Here is a 16,402-nt window from a genome sequence, read left to right as displayed (position 1 = left end):
CAGGCAGTCGTCTCTTTCGTCTCTGTGGCAGCCAGAGTCCAGCCAAAAAATGGAATCCACACAACAATTTGAACAGGAAAAGTCGTATAAAGAATTATTAACTATTTACACAGGATTAACTACTAAGAAGGAATAAAAGAGAACTGTAAGGAATATCCTAGGGTGGAGAGAGAAAACCAAAGGCAGTACTCGTAAGGGGTGCCTCGTCCCCAAGGCTGGACTTCAGATCTCATGGAGACAGTGTGGCTGCAGCACACTGGGTAAGAGAAGTTAGCTGGGCTGCCCGAGCCACACCTGTTCCATAGTAGGAGGGCCAAAGCCGGTGCGCAAGGAACTGCAGGCTGGAACTGACAAACAGGAAACTTTGCTGTGGTGTCAGCAGGCCAAGGGTGGAAGGCAGGAGGCCCCAGACAGGAAACGGCAACAGAATTTGCCAGAGGGTGAGCACACGGGGCAGCCCACACACGCACATGCCACTGGCAACACGGCAAGCAGGGACAGAAGTACACCCAAACCCTGTCTCCCACAGGGTCCCTCCAACACCCTCCGCGGATTAAGTTTACACATGCCAGTTGGAAAAGTAGGTCCAATAAGGCAATAAAAGGTGGATTTGGAGCTAAAATGCAATAAATTGATAACTAACATAGTTTCTAAAATCACTCCCCACAAAAAAGCAACCAGGGCTCTGTGAAAAGATGGCTGATTCCAGGGCTGGAGCATAATAAATTCAAGATGAGCAATGAACATCTTCTTATGCCTAAAAGTAAGACATTCTTTAAAAAAAAAAAAAAAAAAAATTTGATAGGAAGAAGTTACAAGGACAGAAAAGCCAGAGTAAAAGGTCTCCTACTGGTCAAAACTAGGACAATTTGAGCATCAAAATAATTAAGTACATTAATGAATTCTAAACTATTAGGGGAAAACATAGGTATATGTGTCCAAATAAATAATGGATAGATGGATAAATATACAGACAGATACAATACACAGACATACAGCTGTACAGACAGATAAACAGATACAAGCAAAAAGAAGAATAGTTAACAAAGATACACAGATAAAGTGAGAAGGGAGGATAATCATTAATGTGGAAGGGGTGCTGCAACTGGAAAAATCATTATTTTGTAGCCATCATGCAAACATTGGTTCATGCAAGAATCAATGGATGCTAAATCTAAGAGGCAATTTTGTAGAAGAGCAGGATATATTCATGATCTTAAAAGTTCTGGAAGAAAGGAAGGAAGAAGGAAGGGAGAGAGGGATGGAGACATGGAGGGAGGAAGGAAGGTGAATATATGCGATAGTCTAAAAAATGACCCCAAAGATACCATGTCCAAATTCCTGGAACCTGTAAATGATATGTTATTTGGACAAGAGTCTTTGCACATTTGATTAAGGATCTTGAGATTATCCTGAATTATCAGGGTGGGCACTAAATGCCATCACAAATGTTCTTATAAGAGAGAAACAGAGAGAGATTTCACAGAGAAGGCAATATGAAGATGAAGCAGACAGAGGTTTGAAAATGAGGGCTTTGAAGATTGACATGATGCTGGCACAAGCCAAGGAACACACCCAGTCACCAAAAACTGAAAGAGGCAAGGAACATATTCTTCCCTAGAGGCTCTAGGCCCTGCTGACGCCTTGATTTCTGCCCAAAGATACTTATTTCAGACTTCTGGCCCCCAGAAGTGCAAGAAAATAAAGTTCTATTGTTTTAAGCCACCACAAAAACAATCCTTCCTTTAATTTCTCTCTCCTCTCACATTTTACTAAAAGCAACAAGAGGAAACCACACCATACTTATTAAACACTCTGGTTGGAAATCTCCTTAGCTACACTACCCTCTTCTTTGGTACATTTTCTACTTTCCAAATAACTGTATGCAACCATGTGGCTAAACTTTCTGCAACTACATAAGAAGGATCCACTACCTTCCTCTAATTTCCAGTAATAGTTACCTAATTTTCCTGCAAACTCTCACCTGCAGTCTTATCAACGACCATGAGGCTTCTATGAATAGCTTCTTCAAGACACTTCAGGCCCTCACACTCTCCTCAAAGCCCATGAGGAGCCACTCTCCACATTTTTTGGTTTTTGTCATAACAGCACTCTACTTACAGGTTAAAAAAAAAAAAATCTATTAAGTAGTCATTGCTATGAAACAAACTACCCCCAAATTTAGCAGCCTACAACGATAAACATTATTATCTGACACAACCTCTGATAGTTAGGAATCCAAAAGTGGCTTGGCTGGATGGTTCTAGCTCAAGGTCTCTCATGAGGCTGCAGTCAAGCTGTCAGTCAGTGTTGCAGTCACCTCAAAGTTCTACAGGGACTGGAGAATCTGCATCTAAGTTCATTCACATGGTTGTGCCAGGTGTCAGATGCCTGCAGGGTGTTGGCTGTTGCCCTCTGTTCCTCTCCATGGGGGCCTCGTCATAGGCTGCATGAGTGTCCTTACAATATGAAAGCTGGTAAACCTCAGAGCAAGTAATGAGAGAGAGAGGGAGGGAACATCCCCAGGAGAGCAGCCATGGCCTTTATAACCTAATCTCAGAAATGACACACTGTCACTTTTCCTTATGCTACTGGTCACAAAGACCAATCCCTGGGAAGAGAATACACAAATGTGTAACTAGCAGGAGAGGAGGATTACAGGTGGCCATCTTGGAGACTGTCTACCACAAAAGGCATGGTCCAAATATTTAGCAAACCAGCATGCAGCATGAATTTGACTTATCTATGTAGTATAAGGAAAAAAGACTCCATTAAAACTACATTGTCCTAAACGTAAGGCCAGACACTATAAAACTCCTAGAGGAAAACATAGGAAGAACACTCTTTGACATAAATCACTGCAAGATCCTTTTTGACCCACCTCCTAGAGAAATGGAAATAAAAACAAAAATAAACAAATGGGACCTAATGAAACTTCAAAGCTTTTGCACAGCAAAGGAAACCATAAACAAGACAAAAAGACAACCCTCAGAATGGGAGAAAATATTTGTAAATGAAGTAACTGACAAAGGATTAATCTCCAGAATATACAAACAGCTCATGCAGCTCAATATCAAAAAAACAAACAACCCAATCCAAAAATGGGCAGAAGACCTAAATAGACATTTCTCCAAAGAAGATATACAGATTGCCAACAAACACATGAAAGGATGCTCAATATCACTAATCATTAGAGAAATGCAAATCAAAACTACAATGAGGTATCACCTCACACAGGTCAGAACGGCCATCATCAAGAAATCTACAAACAATAAATGCTGGAGAGGGTGTGGAGAAAAGGGAACCTCCTTGCACTGTTGGTGGGAATGTAAATTGATACAGCCACTATGGAGAACAGTATAGAGGATCATTAAAAAACTAAAAAAGAACTACCATATGACCCAGCAATTCCACTACTGGGCATATACTGTGCCCAGAAAACCATAATTCAGAAAGAGTCATGTACCACAATGTTCACTGCAGCTCTATTTACAATAGCCAGGACATGGAAGCAACCTAAGTGTCCATCAACAGATGAATGGATAAAGAAGATGTGGCACATATATACAATGGAATATTACTCAGCCATAAAAAGAAATGAAATTGAGTTATTTGTAGTGAGGTGGATGGACCTAGTATCTGTCATACAGAGTGAAGTAAGTCTGAAAGAGAAAAACAAATACTGTATGCTAACACATATATATGGAATCTAAAAAGAAAAAAAAAAAAGGTTCTAACGAACCTAGGGGCAGGACAGGAATAAAGACACAGACGTAGAGAATGGACTTGAGGACACGGGGAGGGGGACGGGTAAGCTGGGATGAAGTGAGAGAGTGGCATGGACATATATACACTACCAAACGTAAAACAGATAGCTAGTGGGAAGCAGCTGCATCGCACAGGGAGATCAGCTTGGTGCTCTGTGACCACCTAGAGGGGTGGGAGAGGGAGGGTGGGAGAGAGACACAAGAGGGAGGGGATATGGGGATATATGTATACATATAGCTGATTCGCTTTGCTATACAGCAGAAACTAACACAACATTGTGGAGCAATTATACTCCAATAAAGATGTTAAATAAAAAATTTTTTTTAAAAACTACATTGTCACAGTAGTCATCATAATTAAACTCAGAGAACAAAATGTAATTCTGGCACACTACCTGACATAATAATGAACAATATTTACATAGTCATAATAATACAAATGTTACAGATGATGTCTATTAAATTCCAGATTTGAAAATCATTCTACAGATTAAGTATGGAATCTTAATAATGATTATTGAACAGAATACAAATACTATCACCTTTGACAAACGTTAAAATACGCTGAGTGGTGAAAGGGGCTAAAGAAGTAAAAGAAAGGACAAATATGCCCTTAGATTCATCTTACAGAGACAAATGGTATTGTCCATAGTTATGGAACAAGAAATAGAGATGCAGTCAATAGAGGAACTAAAAATATTATGTAATAATACAAGGGAACAGGGTAAGTCAAATTCTTACCTACCAGAGTAAAAAGTCAAAAGACATCTCATAAGCTGTTATGTCAAAGAAAAAAAAAGGTATAAACTTACTATTATAGATATGGAATACACACTTAAGAAATGAAAAATAGGGCTTCCCTGGTGGCGCAGTGGTTGAGAATCTGCCTGCCAATGCAGGGGACACGGGTTCGAGCCCTGGTCTGGGAAGATCCCACATGCCGCGGAGCAACTGGGCCCGTGAGCCACAACTACTGAGCCTGAGCGTCTGGAGCCTCTGCTCCGCAACAAGAGAGGCCACGATAGTGAGAGGCCCGCGCACCGCGATGAAGAGTGGCCCCCACTCGCCGCAACTGGAGAAAGCCCTCACACAGAAACGAAGACCCAACACAGCCAAAAATAAACATAATAAATAAATAATAAATAAAAATTTAAAAAAAAAGAAATGAAAAATAAAAAAGATAAAAGTCAGTTCTCTCTAGAAGCAAAACTGGAAGATGGGTAGAGCGGAAAATTTGTTTTTTTTTTTTTTTTTGAGGTAACGTTGGTTTATAACAATAAATAGGTTTCTTGTGTATAACATTATAATTCAACTTCTATATACACCACGTGTGCTCACCACAAAAGCCTGTTTCCATCCATCACCATGCATTTGATCCCCTTTACCCTTTTGGCCCTCTCCTCACTTCCCTTCCCCTCTCATAACTGCCAATCTGTATCTATGTATTTGTTTTTGTTTCATTTAGTTCCTTTTGTTTTGTTTAGATTTCACATGGGTGAAATCATACAGTATTTGTCTTTCTCCATCTAATTTATTTCACTTAACATAATACCCTCTAGGCCGATTCATGCTTTTGCAGATGGCAAGATTTCATTCTTTTTTATGGCTGTGTAGTATTTGATTGCATATATATACCACATCTTCTTTATCCATCCATCTATCAATGGCATTTGGGTTGTTTCCATATCTTGGATATTGTAAATAATGCAGCAATAAACAAAGGTCTGCATATATCTTTTCAAATTACTGTTTCATATTCTTCAGATAAATACCCAGAAGTGAAATAGCTGGATCATATGGTATTTCTATTAATTTTTTGAGAAATCTCCACACTGGTTTCCACTGTGGCTGCACAAATTTACCTTCCCACCACCAGTGTATGAGGGTTCCCTTTTCTTCACATCCTCTCCAACACTTTTGATAATCACCATTCTAACGAGCATGAGGGGGTATCTAATTGTGATTTTGATTTGCATTTCCCTAATAATTAGTGATGTTGAACATCTTTTATGTGCCTGTTGGACATCTGTATGTCTTCTTTGGAAAAAGATCTATTCAGATTTTCTGCCCAGTTTTTAATCAGGCTGTTTGGTTTTCTTTGTTGTTGAGTTGTATGAGTTCTTTATATATTTTGGATATTAACCCTTTATCAGATATACGATTTGCAAGTACCTTCTCCCACTCAGTAAGTTGTCTTTTCATTTTGTTAATGGTTTCATTTGCTGCGCTGAAGCTTTTTAGTTTGATGTCATCCCATTTATTTTTGGCTTTATTTCCTTTGCCTGAGGAGACATATCCAAAAAATTATTGCTAAGACTAATATCAAAGAGTGTACTGCCTATGCTTTCTTCTAGGAATTTTATGCTTTCAGATCTGACATTCAAATCTTTAATCCATTTTGAGTTAATTTCTGTGTATGGTATAAAATAGTGGTCTAGTGTCATTCTTTTGCATGTGGCTATCCAGTTTTCCCAACACCATTTATTGAAGTGACTTTCCTTTCTCCACTGTACTTTCTTGGCTACTTCGTTGTAATTAGTTATCCATATATGTGTGGGTTTATTTCTGGGCTCTCAATTCTGTCCCATTGATCTGTGTGTCTGTTTTCTGCCAATAACACGCTATTTTGATTAGTATAGCTTTGTAGTATAATTTGAAATCAGGGAGTGTGATATCTCCAGCTTTGTTCATTTTTCTCAGGATTATTTTGGCTGTTCTGGGTCTTTTGTGATTCCATACAAATTTTAGGATTTTTTTGTTCAACTTCTGTGAAAAATGTTAAGATTTTGACAGTGATCACATTGAATCTGTAGATTGCTTTAGGTATTATGGACACTTTAACAATGTTAATTCTTCCAATCCATGAACATGGGATATCTTTCCATTACTTTGTGTCTTCTTCAATTTCTTTCAACAATGCCTTACAGTTTTCAGCGTACAAGTCTGTCACCTCCTTGGTTAAGTTCATTCCTAGGTATTTTATTCTTTTTGTTGGGATTACAAATGGGACTGTTTCCTAATTTCTCTTTCTGCTAGTTAATTGTTAGGGTATAAAAATGCAACAGAGTTTTGTACTTTGATTTCTTACCCTGCAAATTTACTATATTCATTTAATATTTCTAAGAGTTTTTTGGTGAAATCTTTAGGGGTTTCTATATATAAAATCATGTCATCTGCAAATAGTGACAGCTTTACTTCCTCCTTTCCAATCTGGATGCCTTTTATTTCCTTTTCTTGACTAACTGCTCTGGGTAGGACTTCCAATACTATGTTGAATAAGAGTGGCAACAGCAGGCATCCTGATCCCACTGATAGAAGAATACCTTTCAGTTTTTCACCACTGAATATGATGGTAGCTATGAGTTTGTCATATATGGCCTTTATTATGTTTAGATACGTTTATGTTTAGGTACATTTCTTCTGTACCCATTTTATTTTATTGAAAGTTTTTATCATAAATGGATATTGAAAACTGTCAAATGCTGTTTCTGCATCTATCGAAGTGATCATATGATTTTTATCCTTCGTTTCATGAATGTGGTGTAGAACGTTAATTGATTTGCAGACACTGAACCATCCTTGCATCCCTGGAAGGAATGTCACTTGATCTTGGTGTATGATCCTTTTAATGTATTGCTGTATTCAATTTGCTTAATATTTTGTTGAAGATTTTTGCATCTATGCTCATCAGAGATACTGGCCTGTAATTTTCTCTTTTGTGTGTTGTCCTTATCTGGCTTTGGTATCAGGGTAATGGTGGCCTCATAAAATGTGTTAAGAACCATTCCCTTCTTTTCAATTTTTTTGGAAGGGTTTGAGAAGGACAGGTATTAAATCTTCTTTGAATGTTTCATAGAATTCACCAGTGAAGCCATCTGGTCCTGGACTTCTGTTTTTTGGGGAGGTTTTTGGTTACTGTTTCAATCTCTTTACTAGTGATCAGTCTATTCAGATTTTGTATTTCTTCATGTTTCAGATTTGAAAGGTTGTACGATTCTAAGAATTTATCCAATTCTTATAGGCTGTCCAATTTGTTGGCATATTTGTTCATATCAGTCTCTTATATAATCCTTTGTATTTCAGTGTAACTTCACCTCTTTCATTTCAGATTTATTTGAGCCTTCACTTTTTCCTTAGTGAGTCTAGATAAAGGTTTGTCAATTTTGTTTACCTTTTCAAAGAACCAGCTCTTAGTTTCACTGATCTTTTCTGTCATTTAGTTCTCTATTTCATTTATTTCCACTCCAATTTTTATTATGTTCTCCCTTCTACTGACTTTGTGCTTCATTTGTTCTTTTCTTCTAGTTCCTTTAGCTGTAAGGTTAGATTATTTGAGATTCTTCTTGTTTCTTGAAGTAGGCCTATACTGCTATAAACTTCTGTCTTAGAACTGCTTTTGCTGCATCCCACAGATTTTGGTATGTCTTATTTTCATTTGTCTTTTTTTGATTTCTCTTTTGATTTCTTCATTGACCAATAGCTGTTCAGTAGCATGCTGTTTAGTCTCCACATATTTGTGACCTTTTCCAGCCTTCTTGTGGTTGATCAATCTTCTTAAAGAGACTTGATATTTGTCCCAACATATGGTCTATCCTTGAGAACACTCCATGTGCACTTGAGAAAAATGTGTATTCTGTTGCTTTTGGATGGAATGTTCTGTATATATCTATTTAATAAGTCTAGTCTAATGTTTCATTTAAGGCCAATGTTTCTTTGTTGACTTTCTGTCTGGATGATCTATCCACTGATGTAAGTGGGGTGTTAAAGTCCCCTACTATTATTATGTTGCCGTCAGTTTCTCCCTTTACAACTGTTATATAATTGCTTTATATATTTTGGTGCTATGTTAGATGTATATATTATTAGTAAATGTCATGTCTTCTTGACGGACTGTTCCCTTTATCAATATAATGTCCATCTTTGTCTCGTTATTTTTTTGACTGGAAGTCTATTTTTGTCTAAGTATGGCTACACCTGCTTTCTTTTGGCTGCCATTTGCTTGGAGTATCATCTTCCATCTCCTTACATTGAGCCTGTATTTGTCTTTAGAGCTGAGTATCCCAGAGGCAACAAATAGTTGGGTCTTATTTTTTAACCCATCCAGTAACTCTTTCTTTTGATTGAATTCAATCCATTTACATTTCGGATGATTAGTGACATACGAAGACTTAGTACTGCCATTTATTTATCATTTTCTGGTTGCTCTCTATCTTCATTGTTTGTTTTTTCTTGTGTTTGTGTCTGCCATTTTAGTTTGGTGTTTTGGGGGTTTTTTTTTTTAAGATTTCTTTATTTTTAATATTTATTTATTCATTTATTTGGTTGCAGCTCGCCGGCTCCTTAGTTGTGGCATGCGAACTGTTAGTTGTGGCATGAATGTGGGATCTACTTTACTGACCAGGGATCGAACCCAGGCCCCCTGCATTGGGAGTGCAGAATCTTATCCACTGCACCACCAGAGCAGTCCCAGTTTGGTGTTCTTCTGTGATGTTTTGCTCAGTTTCCTCTTTTTTATGTTTCATGTTTCTGCTCTAGATTTTTTGTTTTGTGGTTATCATAAGGTTTGTATAAAACATCTCATAGATAAGATAGTCCTTTTTATGCTGATAGTATCATATCTTCATTTGCCTATACAGTTCCATCCTTTCCCTCTTCCCCTTTTATGTTTCTTTTTTCCCCTTTTATGTTTTTGTTGTCACATATTATCCCCTTTTATGTTGAGTTAATTACCAAGTTGAAGTAGCTAGTTATTTTTAATGCTTTTTTTCCCTTTAACCTTTATGTCACAACTGTGTTTAACAATCTATTCCGCCATAGAGCTGTACTTTCTGATTCTATCTATTTATCACCTTACTCGAAGTTTTGTGTACTTTTGCCTTTTCATTTCAGGTAGAAGAGCTCCTTTCAACATTTCTTGTAAGACAGGTCTAATGCTGATAAATTGCCTTAGCTTTTATTTGTGTGGGAAAGCCTTTATTTCTCCTTCATATGAAGGACGACTTTGCCAGATAGACTATTCTTGGCTGACATTTTTTATCTTTCAGTATTCTGAGTATGTCATCACACTCTCTCCCAGACAATAGAGTTTCTGCTGAGAAATGTGCTGAAAGCCCAATGTGGGGGGGTACCTTTGTAGGTTACTATCTTTTTTCCCCTGGCTGTCTTTAAAATTCTTTCCTTATCATTGACTTTTGACAGTGCATCAGTGGGATCACATGCCCTGCTGCATGGTCCCCTGTGGCTGCAGGTGCCATTGCAGCTGGAAGGCCAGAGCCATGTGCGCTGCCTCCACTGCTGTTACCGCATTCTCTGGGGCTGTGGACTCAGCCACCATGGCCAGGGGGCTGGAGTTGCAGGTACCACCTCCACTGTTCCCCTGGTTCCACCTCCTCTATGTGCTTAGTCCACTCACCTTCAGATGTAAAAATGTGTGGATCTCTCCAGCATCCTGTTCTGTTAGGCGGAAGAAACTTTGTTGAGTTGTTTTACTAGTTATAGACTGAAGGGGAAAGAAGGGATCATCTCATGCTGCCATGATCCTGACACTGCTCTCCAGGAAACTACTGCTTTTTATTGAACATTCTTCTATTAGCTTTGTTTTGTGCTTTGTTTTTCTATTTTCTTAGCCATACACCTGCATTACTTTGACTTCTAAAGTTATTCCAACGTATAAAGAATACTGATGTTAAAATTATTTGAAAACAATAATGCAATATGCATCAAAAGTCACAAAAATATGCATACCCTTTGACCAAGCAATTTTGCTCCCACGAATTTATCCTAATTAAATAATTGTACATCTGCATAACAGTGTACAAATAAGAATATTAAGTAGTGTTGTTTATAATAGCAAAAAAACTAAAAATAATATATGAGTAAAAGTGGTTAATAAATCATGGTATATACAAAAACTGAAATACTATGCATCTATTAAAATTAATAATGTAGATTCTTTTTATTGATATGAAAAGACAATCACAATACACCACTGTATGAAAAAGAGGTTTCAAGACTACATTTAGCAAGACTTCAATTTTGAAGTTTATATATACAGAAAGGTAAAGAAGCATGTGCATACTCAAATGTACACACAAGCACAAGCACACATAGACACACACACACACACACAGAGTCTAAAAATTATGCTAAAATGTTATACCATCTAGGAAATGGTATTAAGGTTGAATTTTTATTTTACATAGTTTTCTGTAACATCTGAGTTATTTGCATATGGTACTTTATAACCTGAAAAAAATACTGTCTAGTTTGAAAAATAACGTCCATATACTTTGACTCTACAACTCCACATGCAGAAATTGATTTTTAAAAAAAACAGGATGGGACTTCCCTGGTGGCGCAGTGGTTAAGAACCTGCCTGCCAATGCAGGGGACATGGGTTCGAGTCCTGGTCCGAGAAGATCCCACATGCCATGGAGCAACTAAGCCCGTGCGCCACAACTACTGAGCCTGCACTCTAGAGCCCACGAGCCACAACCATTGAGCCCGCGGGCCACAACTACTGAAGCCTGCATGCCTAGAGCCTGTGCTGCGCAACAAGAGAAGACACCACAATGAGAAGCCCGTGCACCGCAACGAACAGTAGCCCCCACTCGCCACAACTAGAGAAAGCCAGCACACAGCAATGAAGACCCAACACAGCCAAAAATAAATAAATTAATTAATTTTTTTAAAAAATAACAGGATGAATATAAAGCTGTCCATACAAGAAAATTTATGGTAAAGTTATAGAAAAAATAAGAAATAACATTCTGTACTCTATTGGTCAAGGTCCAGTCAAGGGATTAAAAAACATATCAATTATTTTAACAAAGAGAATTTTTTTAACAAAGAATTTAATATAAAAAAAGTAAACCAAGTATGTGAAAATGAAGGCAAAAAAAGGAACACCAAGGTATCAAAATAACAGAAAATAACAAGTGTTAGCAAGGAGGAAGAGAAACTGGAACCCTTATGCACAGCTAGTGGAAATGTAAAATAGAGCAGCCACTATGGAAAACAATATGGTGGTTCCTCAAAAAATTAAAAATAAAATTACCATATGATCCAGTAATTCCACTTTCGGTATATACCCCAAAGAATTAAAAGCAGGAATTGAACTGATATGTGTACACTCATGTTCACAGCAGTATTATTTTTAATAGCCAAAAGGTAAAAGCAATCCAAGTGTTCACTGATGGATGAAAAAATAAACAAAATGGTGTCTACACACACAATGGACTATGTTCAGACACAAGAAGGAAATTCTGACACATGCTATTGATACAACATAGGTGAATCTTGAGAAATTATGCTAAGTGAAATGAGCCAGTCACAAAAGGACAAATACTGTACGATTTCACTTATATGAGGTGCCGATCCACAGTTGGTTGAATCCATAGATGCAGAACCTGCAGATCCAGAGGGCTGACTGCACAACACCATTTTATATAAGGGACTTGAGCATCCACAGATTCTGGTATCCACAGGGGGTCCTGGAACCAATCCCCCACAGATACCAAGGGACAACTGTATAAGAATAATTCAATGTCACCTCATGTTCCTATAGGGTTTTTCTATTTGCTTCATCGGTTAGAGTTTGAGTTGTTGTTCTGGTGCTGTTTTTTCATGAAAGAAAGGAGTAAATGCATTCTGAGTTAACAAAACCACAGCAAGAACATGAAAAAACAGGCGACCTGAAAGGCATGCAGTTTGGCCTGCCATGTTCCTCTCCGTGGCACTCAGGCCCACACGGCCAGCCTCACCGCCCAGTGGGGAAGACATATAAGGAATTTGCATAAGACAGCCATGCAGAATGGAGCTGGAGGAGCCTTATTTGTGCAGAGAGATACTCCTGAGAAAAACCCATATACTCCATTTGATTTCACACCAGAAAACTATAAGAGGATAGAGGCCATTGTAAAAAACTACCCAGAAGGGCATAAAGCAGCAGCTGTGCTTCCAGTCCTGGATTTAGCCCGAAGACAGAATGGATGGCTACCCATCTCTGCTATGAACAAGGCTGCAGAAGTTTTATAAGTACCTCCAATGAGAGTATATGAAGTAGCAACTTTTTATACAATGTATAATAGAAAGCCAGTTGAAAGTATCATATTCAAGTCTGCACTACTATACCTTGCATGCTTCGAAATTCTGACAGCATACTGGAGACCACTCAGAAAAAGCTTGGAATAAAGGTTGGGGAGACTACACCTGACAAACTTTTCACTCTTATAGAAGTGGAATGTTTAGGGGCCTGTGTAAATGCACCAATGATTCAAATAAATGACAACTAATATGAGGATCTGACACTTAAGGATATTGAAGAAATTACTGATGAACCCAAAGCTGGCAAAATCCCAAAACCTGGGCCAAGGAGTGGACGATTCTCATGTGAGCCAGCCAGAGGTCTTACCTCTTTGACTGAACCACCTAAAGGACTTGGCTTTGGTGTGCAAGCAGGCCTTTAATTTATATTCAACAGTAAATATGTCACTGGATAAATAAAATAGGAATCTCCTATCTTAAAAAAAAAAAAAAAAAGAACATGAAAAAACAACTTCAATTGCTTGAGGCATGATAGGAATTATCTTAATAGGGGCTTCTGACTTCATGGTACAGTGTTTCAGTGTTCAGTATATATACATAATTAGCTAATCATCACTTTTCAAAATCACAATTTCAAAATAATCACTTACCAAACACTATTCCTTTAGCAAATGGAGGAAACAATTCTGAACGTCGGAATAAGTTTTTGTGAATTTGCCATAGTTCTTTGTGTAGTTTCTTAAAGTCACTATATCTCTTCCATACAATTATCTAAAGAGAGAAGATAATTAAATGTGTAACTCACAGTGAAACCATAGATATCTGAACAACAATCTTTTTATTAAAGTGCTCAAAATTGTCATGCAAAGGCAAACATATATGTTCTAACCAATATGGTTAACTGTCTAAAATTAACTAATAATATTTGATTTAAAAATATAAAGCAGCAATTCTTCCTCAAACTGTTCTGTTTGGGTTTTTAAATTTCATTTTAAACAAGTACTGTTCTCTTCATACTAGAAAAATATCAACCTGGTACAAAAAAGGTTTACACTACATAAAATGTCACTTAACCTCTTCAAACATTAATTACTATTACCCTGGAAATGAGTTAGATGTCAAAATATATATTCATCTCAAAAAAAAAAAAATATATATATATATATTCATCTCAAAAACAGCATGTTTATAAACACAAAGTAGTTTAGACAATTTTTAAACATAAAAAACATACTCAGCACTTGCCTAAAAGGATAAATAATCTGAAAAACACTGAAAAAAAAATGGCTTTGTAGCAAATAATTAACCTAAACTTTTGCATTTCATAAATCTCAATAAAAATAGTAACAAGATTTCTGGACGCAAGGTAAATCCAGATCAGAATACCACTAAAATTAGGATATTTCAAAAAACAAAATAACAATCATTTAGATTATATAACATGTAAAAGTTTACCTTCATTAGTTTAAATTATTGTCTAAACTTATTTAGATTAAATTAGAAAGAAAAAAACATTTAATAAAGAAAAAGAATTTGACACATGGCCTTGATGTCGCTGATTCAGCCCCTCAGTTGCCACAAAATAGGGTAAAACTGAGTTTTAAATTCCATTACCTGGTATATTGGGGCCTTTCCTTCTGCAAAACCTAATTATTTCACTTCTAACAAACTCAATAGTGTAATGCTAATAAGCAAATCTTAGGCCAAAGAGGTAACCAAGTATGATTTAAGAGATCTGTCAAAAAATCTACTCCTGCATATAAGAAATTCTTCACTAAACTCTGCCATACTATCAAAAATTCTACCATGATTACTAAGTGTCTTGCTTTAATATAGGAGACTTGCTTTTAATCCTAGGAGACTAGTCAGACTATAATATGAATTAATTTAAACAAACTGCTTCCTCCTGATCCTTCCTTTTATTCATTTACTTGACAACAAAAATAGTCATCAAAACAAATATTTTCATGAGCCTACTTTATGCTAGGCACTGTGTTGGCACAAAGGATGAAGAAATGAGAAACACAGTCCCTCCTTTAAAGAGTTCCCTGTCAAATTAGGAAGAGTAAGCCAACACAATAACTACATCACAAGACAGCATGATAAATGCTTAAAACCGCAGCCCAAGCGTATTATGGAAGGAGCACCTACACAAAGTATTGCCTTAGGTGGGCATACTGAAGGGACATAATAGCTAGAACAAAAAAAAAAAGAGAGAGAGAGAGAGAAGTGGTTGGGAATGAAGTATTTAAAAGGAGAGTGAGATGCCAAATATAATTACTAAAATTTTGGCTTTTGCAACTGGATAAATGGTAGTGTTATTCCCTAAGGTAAAGACCAAAGGAGAAAAAGCTGTTTTGAGATAAGAACGAAGTTCAATTTTAGACATATTTTATTTAGGTGCATGTGAGGCATTTAATTGGAGTTGTCCAATAGAAAAGACAGGTTTGGAGTTCAAGAGCAAAAACTAAACAAGATGTATTAACTGGGGAGTCATCGGGAGAGAGGTGGTAATCACTCAGAAAACATTTCTCAGCATTTGTAACAAGATGAGGAATCTAACAACTGAATGATGGGGGTCAGCCAGAAGTAAGGAAGAAACCAAGCACAAAGTAAGTATTTAAGAAGCTCAGCTATGCCATGACACAGGACACCTGGATGGAAGAAGAGATTTTATTTTAAATGGGAGTAAACAAGACAAATGCTGACAGCAGAAAATCAACAGTTCCAGTAAAAGACACAGTAAGAGGAACTGAGAGAGCCAAACCAACACTCGAAAAGTAAAAGGTCTCAGGACAGTCAGTGAGATTACAAGAGATTTTAATTTTCACATCTTTCTTCTCTGCAGTTTCTAATTTTGATATATTAACATAATTTTGTCATGGGAAAATAGTGTTATTTTTATATTTTTTAAATAGATCAAATTATGGTGCTACCATATTTGCCAAGGGCTTAAGGGGGAAATGGGTGGTGGGCACATGACAGTAATCTTTTTTTTTTTTTTTTTTTTGGCTGTTAGGTCTTCATTGCCGCGCACGGGCTTTCTCTAGTTGCAGTGAGCAGGGTCTACTCTTTGTTGTGGTGCACGGGCTTCTCACTGCAGTGGCTTCTCTTGTTGCGGAGCACGGGCTCTAGGCGTGGGGGCTTCAGTAGTTGCAGCACGTGGGCTCGGTAGTTGTGGCTCGCAGGCTCTAGTGCGCAGGCTCAGTAGTTGTGGCGCACGGGCTTAGCTGCTCCACGGCATGTGGGATCTTCCCGGACCAGGGCTCGAACCCGTGTCCCCTGCATTGGCAGGTGGATTCTTAACCACTGTGCCACCAGGGAAGTCCTCATGACAGTAATCTTACATAAGGGAAATGCAATCCTTAAAGCCATTATAAACTAGACACAAGAGCTATTCAAAAGACTGAAGCTCATGGAAACAACTAAATCTGCAGATAAAATTTATATTCTAGTTAGGGTCATTTTCAGATAAAGTCAGAGAAACTTAAAGGGCAGAAGTTAACAACTGAATCACAATAAGAATAATAATACCATGGCATATAAACCAGTAGGTAGTCTGTCATAGCAAAAATTAGAGAATCTGTGTT

General features: G+C 37.4%; 1 protein-coding gene and 1 pseudogene across 7 annotated transcripts in view; one reads left to right on the top strand and one right to left on the bottom strand.

Annotated features, from left to right (window-relative positions):
* The window catches only part of RPS6KC1 (ribosomal protein S6 kinase C1), a 243,669-nt gene that overhangs the window by 196,840 nt on the left and 30,427 nt on the right, over window positions 1-16,402 (bottom strand). For 5 of the 6 annotated variants that reach the window (XM_082399676.1, XM_082399677.1, XM_082399675.1 and 2 more), the window contains exon 3: window positions 13,463-13,583. The exons of the other annotated variant lie outside the window; for it this stretch is intronic. In XM_082399676.1, coding sequence (XP_082255802.1) covers window positions 13,463-13,583 — 121 coding nt within the window. The remainder of the gene's footprint in view (window positions 1-13,462; window positions 13,584-16,402) is intronic. 6 annotated transcript variants of the gene reach the window in all.
* LOC309632816 (NADH dehydrogenase [ubiquinone] flavoprotein 2, mitochondrial pseudogene) lies at window positions 12,487-13,448 on the top strand (annotated as a pseudogene). The gene has a single exon. The product of its transcript is annotated as an NADH dehydrogenase [ubiquinone] flavoprotein 2, mitochondrial pseudogene (transcript).

This window comes from Balaenoptera borealis, assembly GCF_965194805.1.
Source record: "Balaenoptera borealis genome assembly, chromosome: 1".
NCBI classification, from domain to species: domain Eukaryota; kingdom Metazoa; phylum Chordata; class Mammalia; order Artiodactyla; family Balaenopteridae; genus Balaenoptera; species Balaenoptera borealis.
Note: the sequence above shows the minus strand (reverse complement) of the source record. Positions and strands in the feature narration are given on the sequence as shown.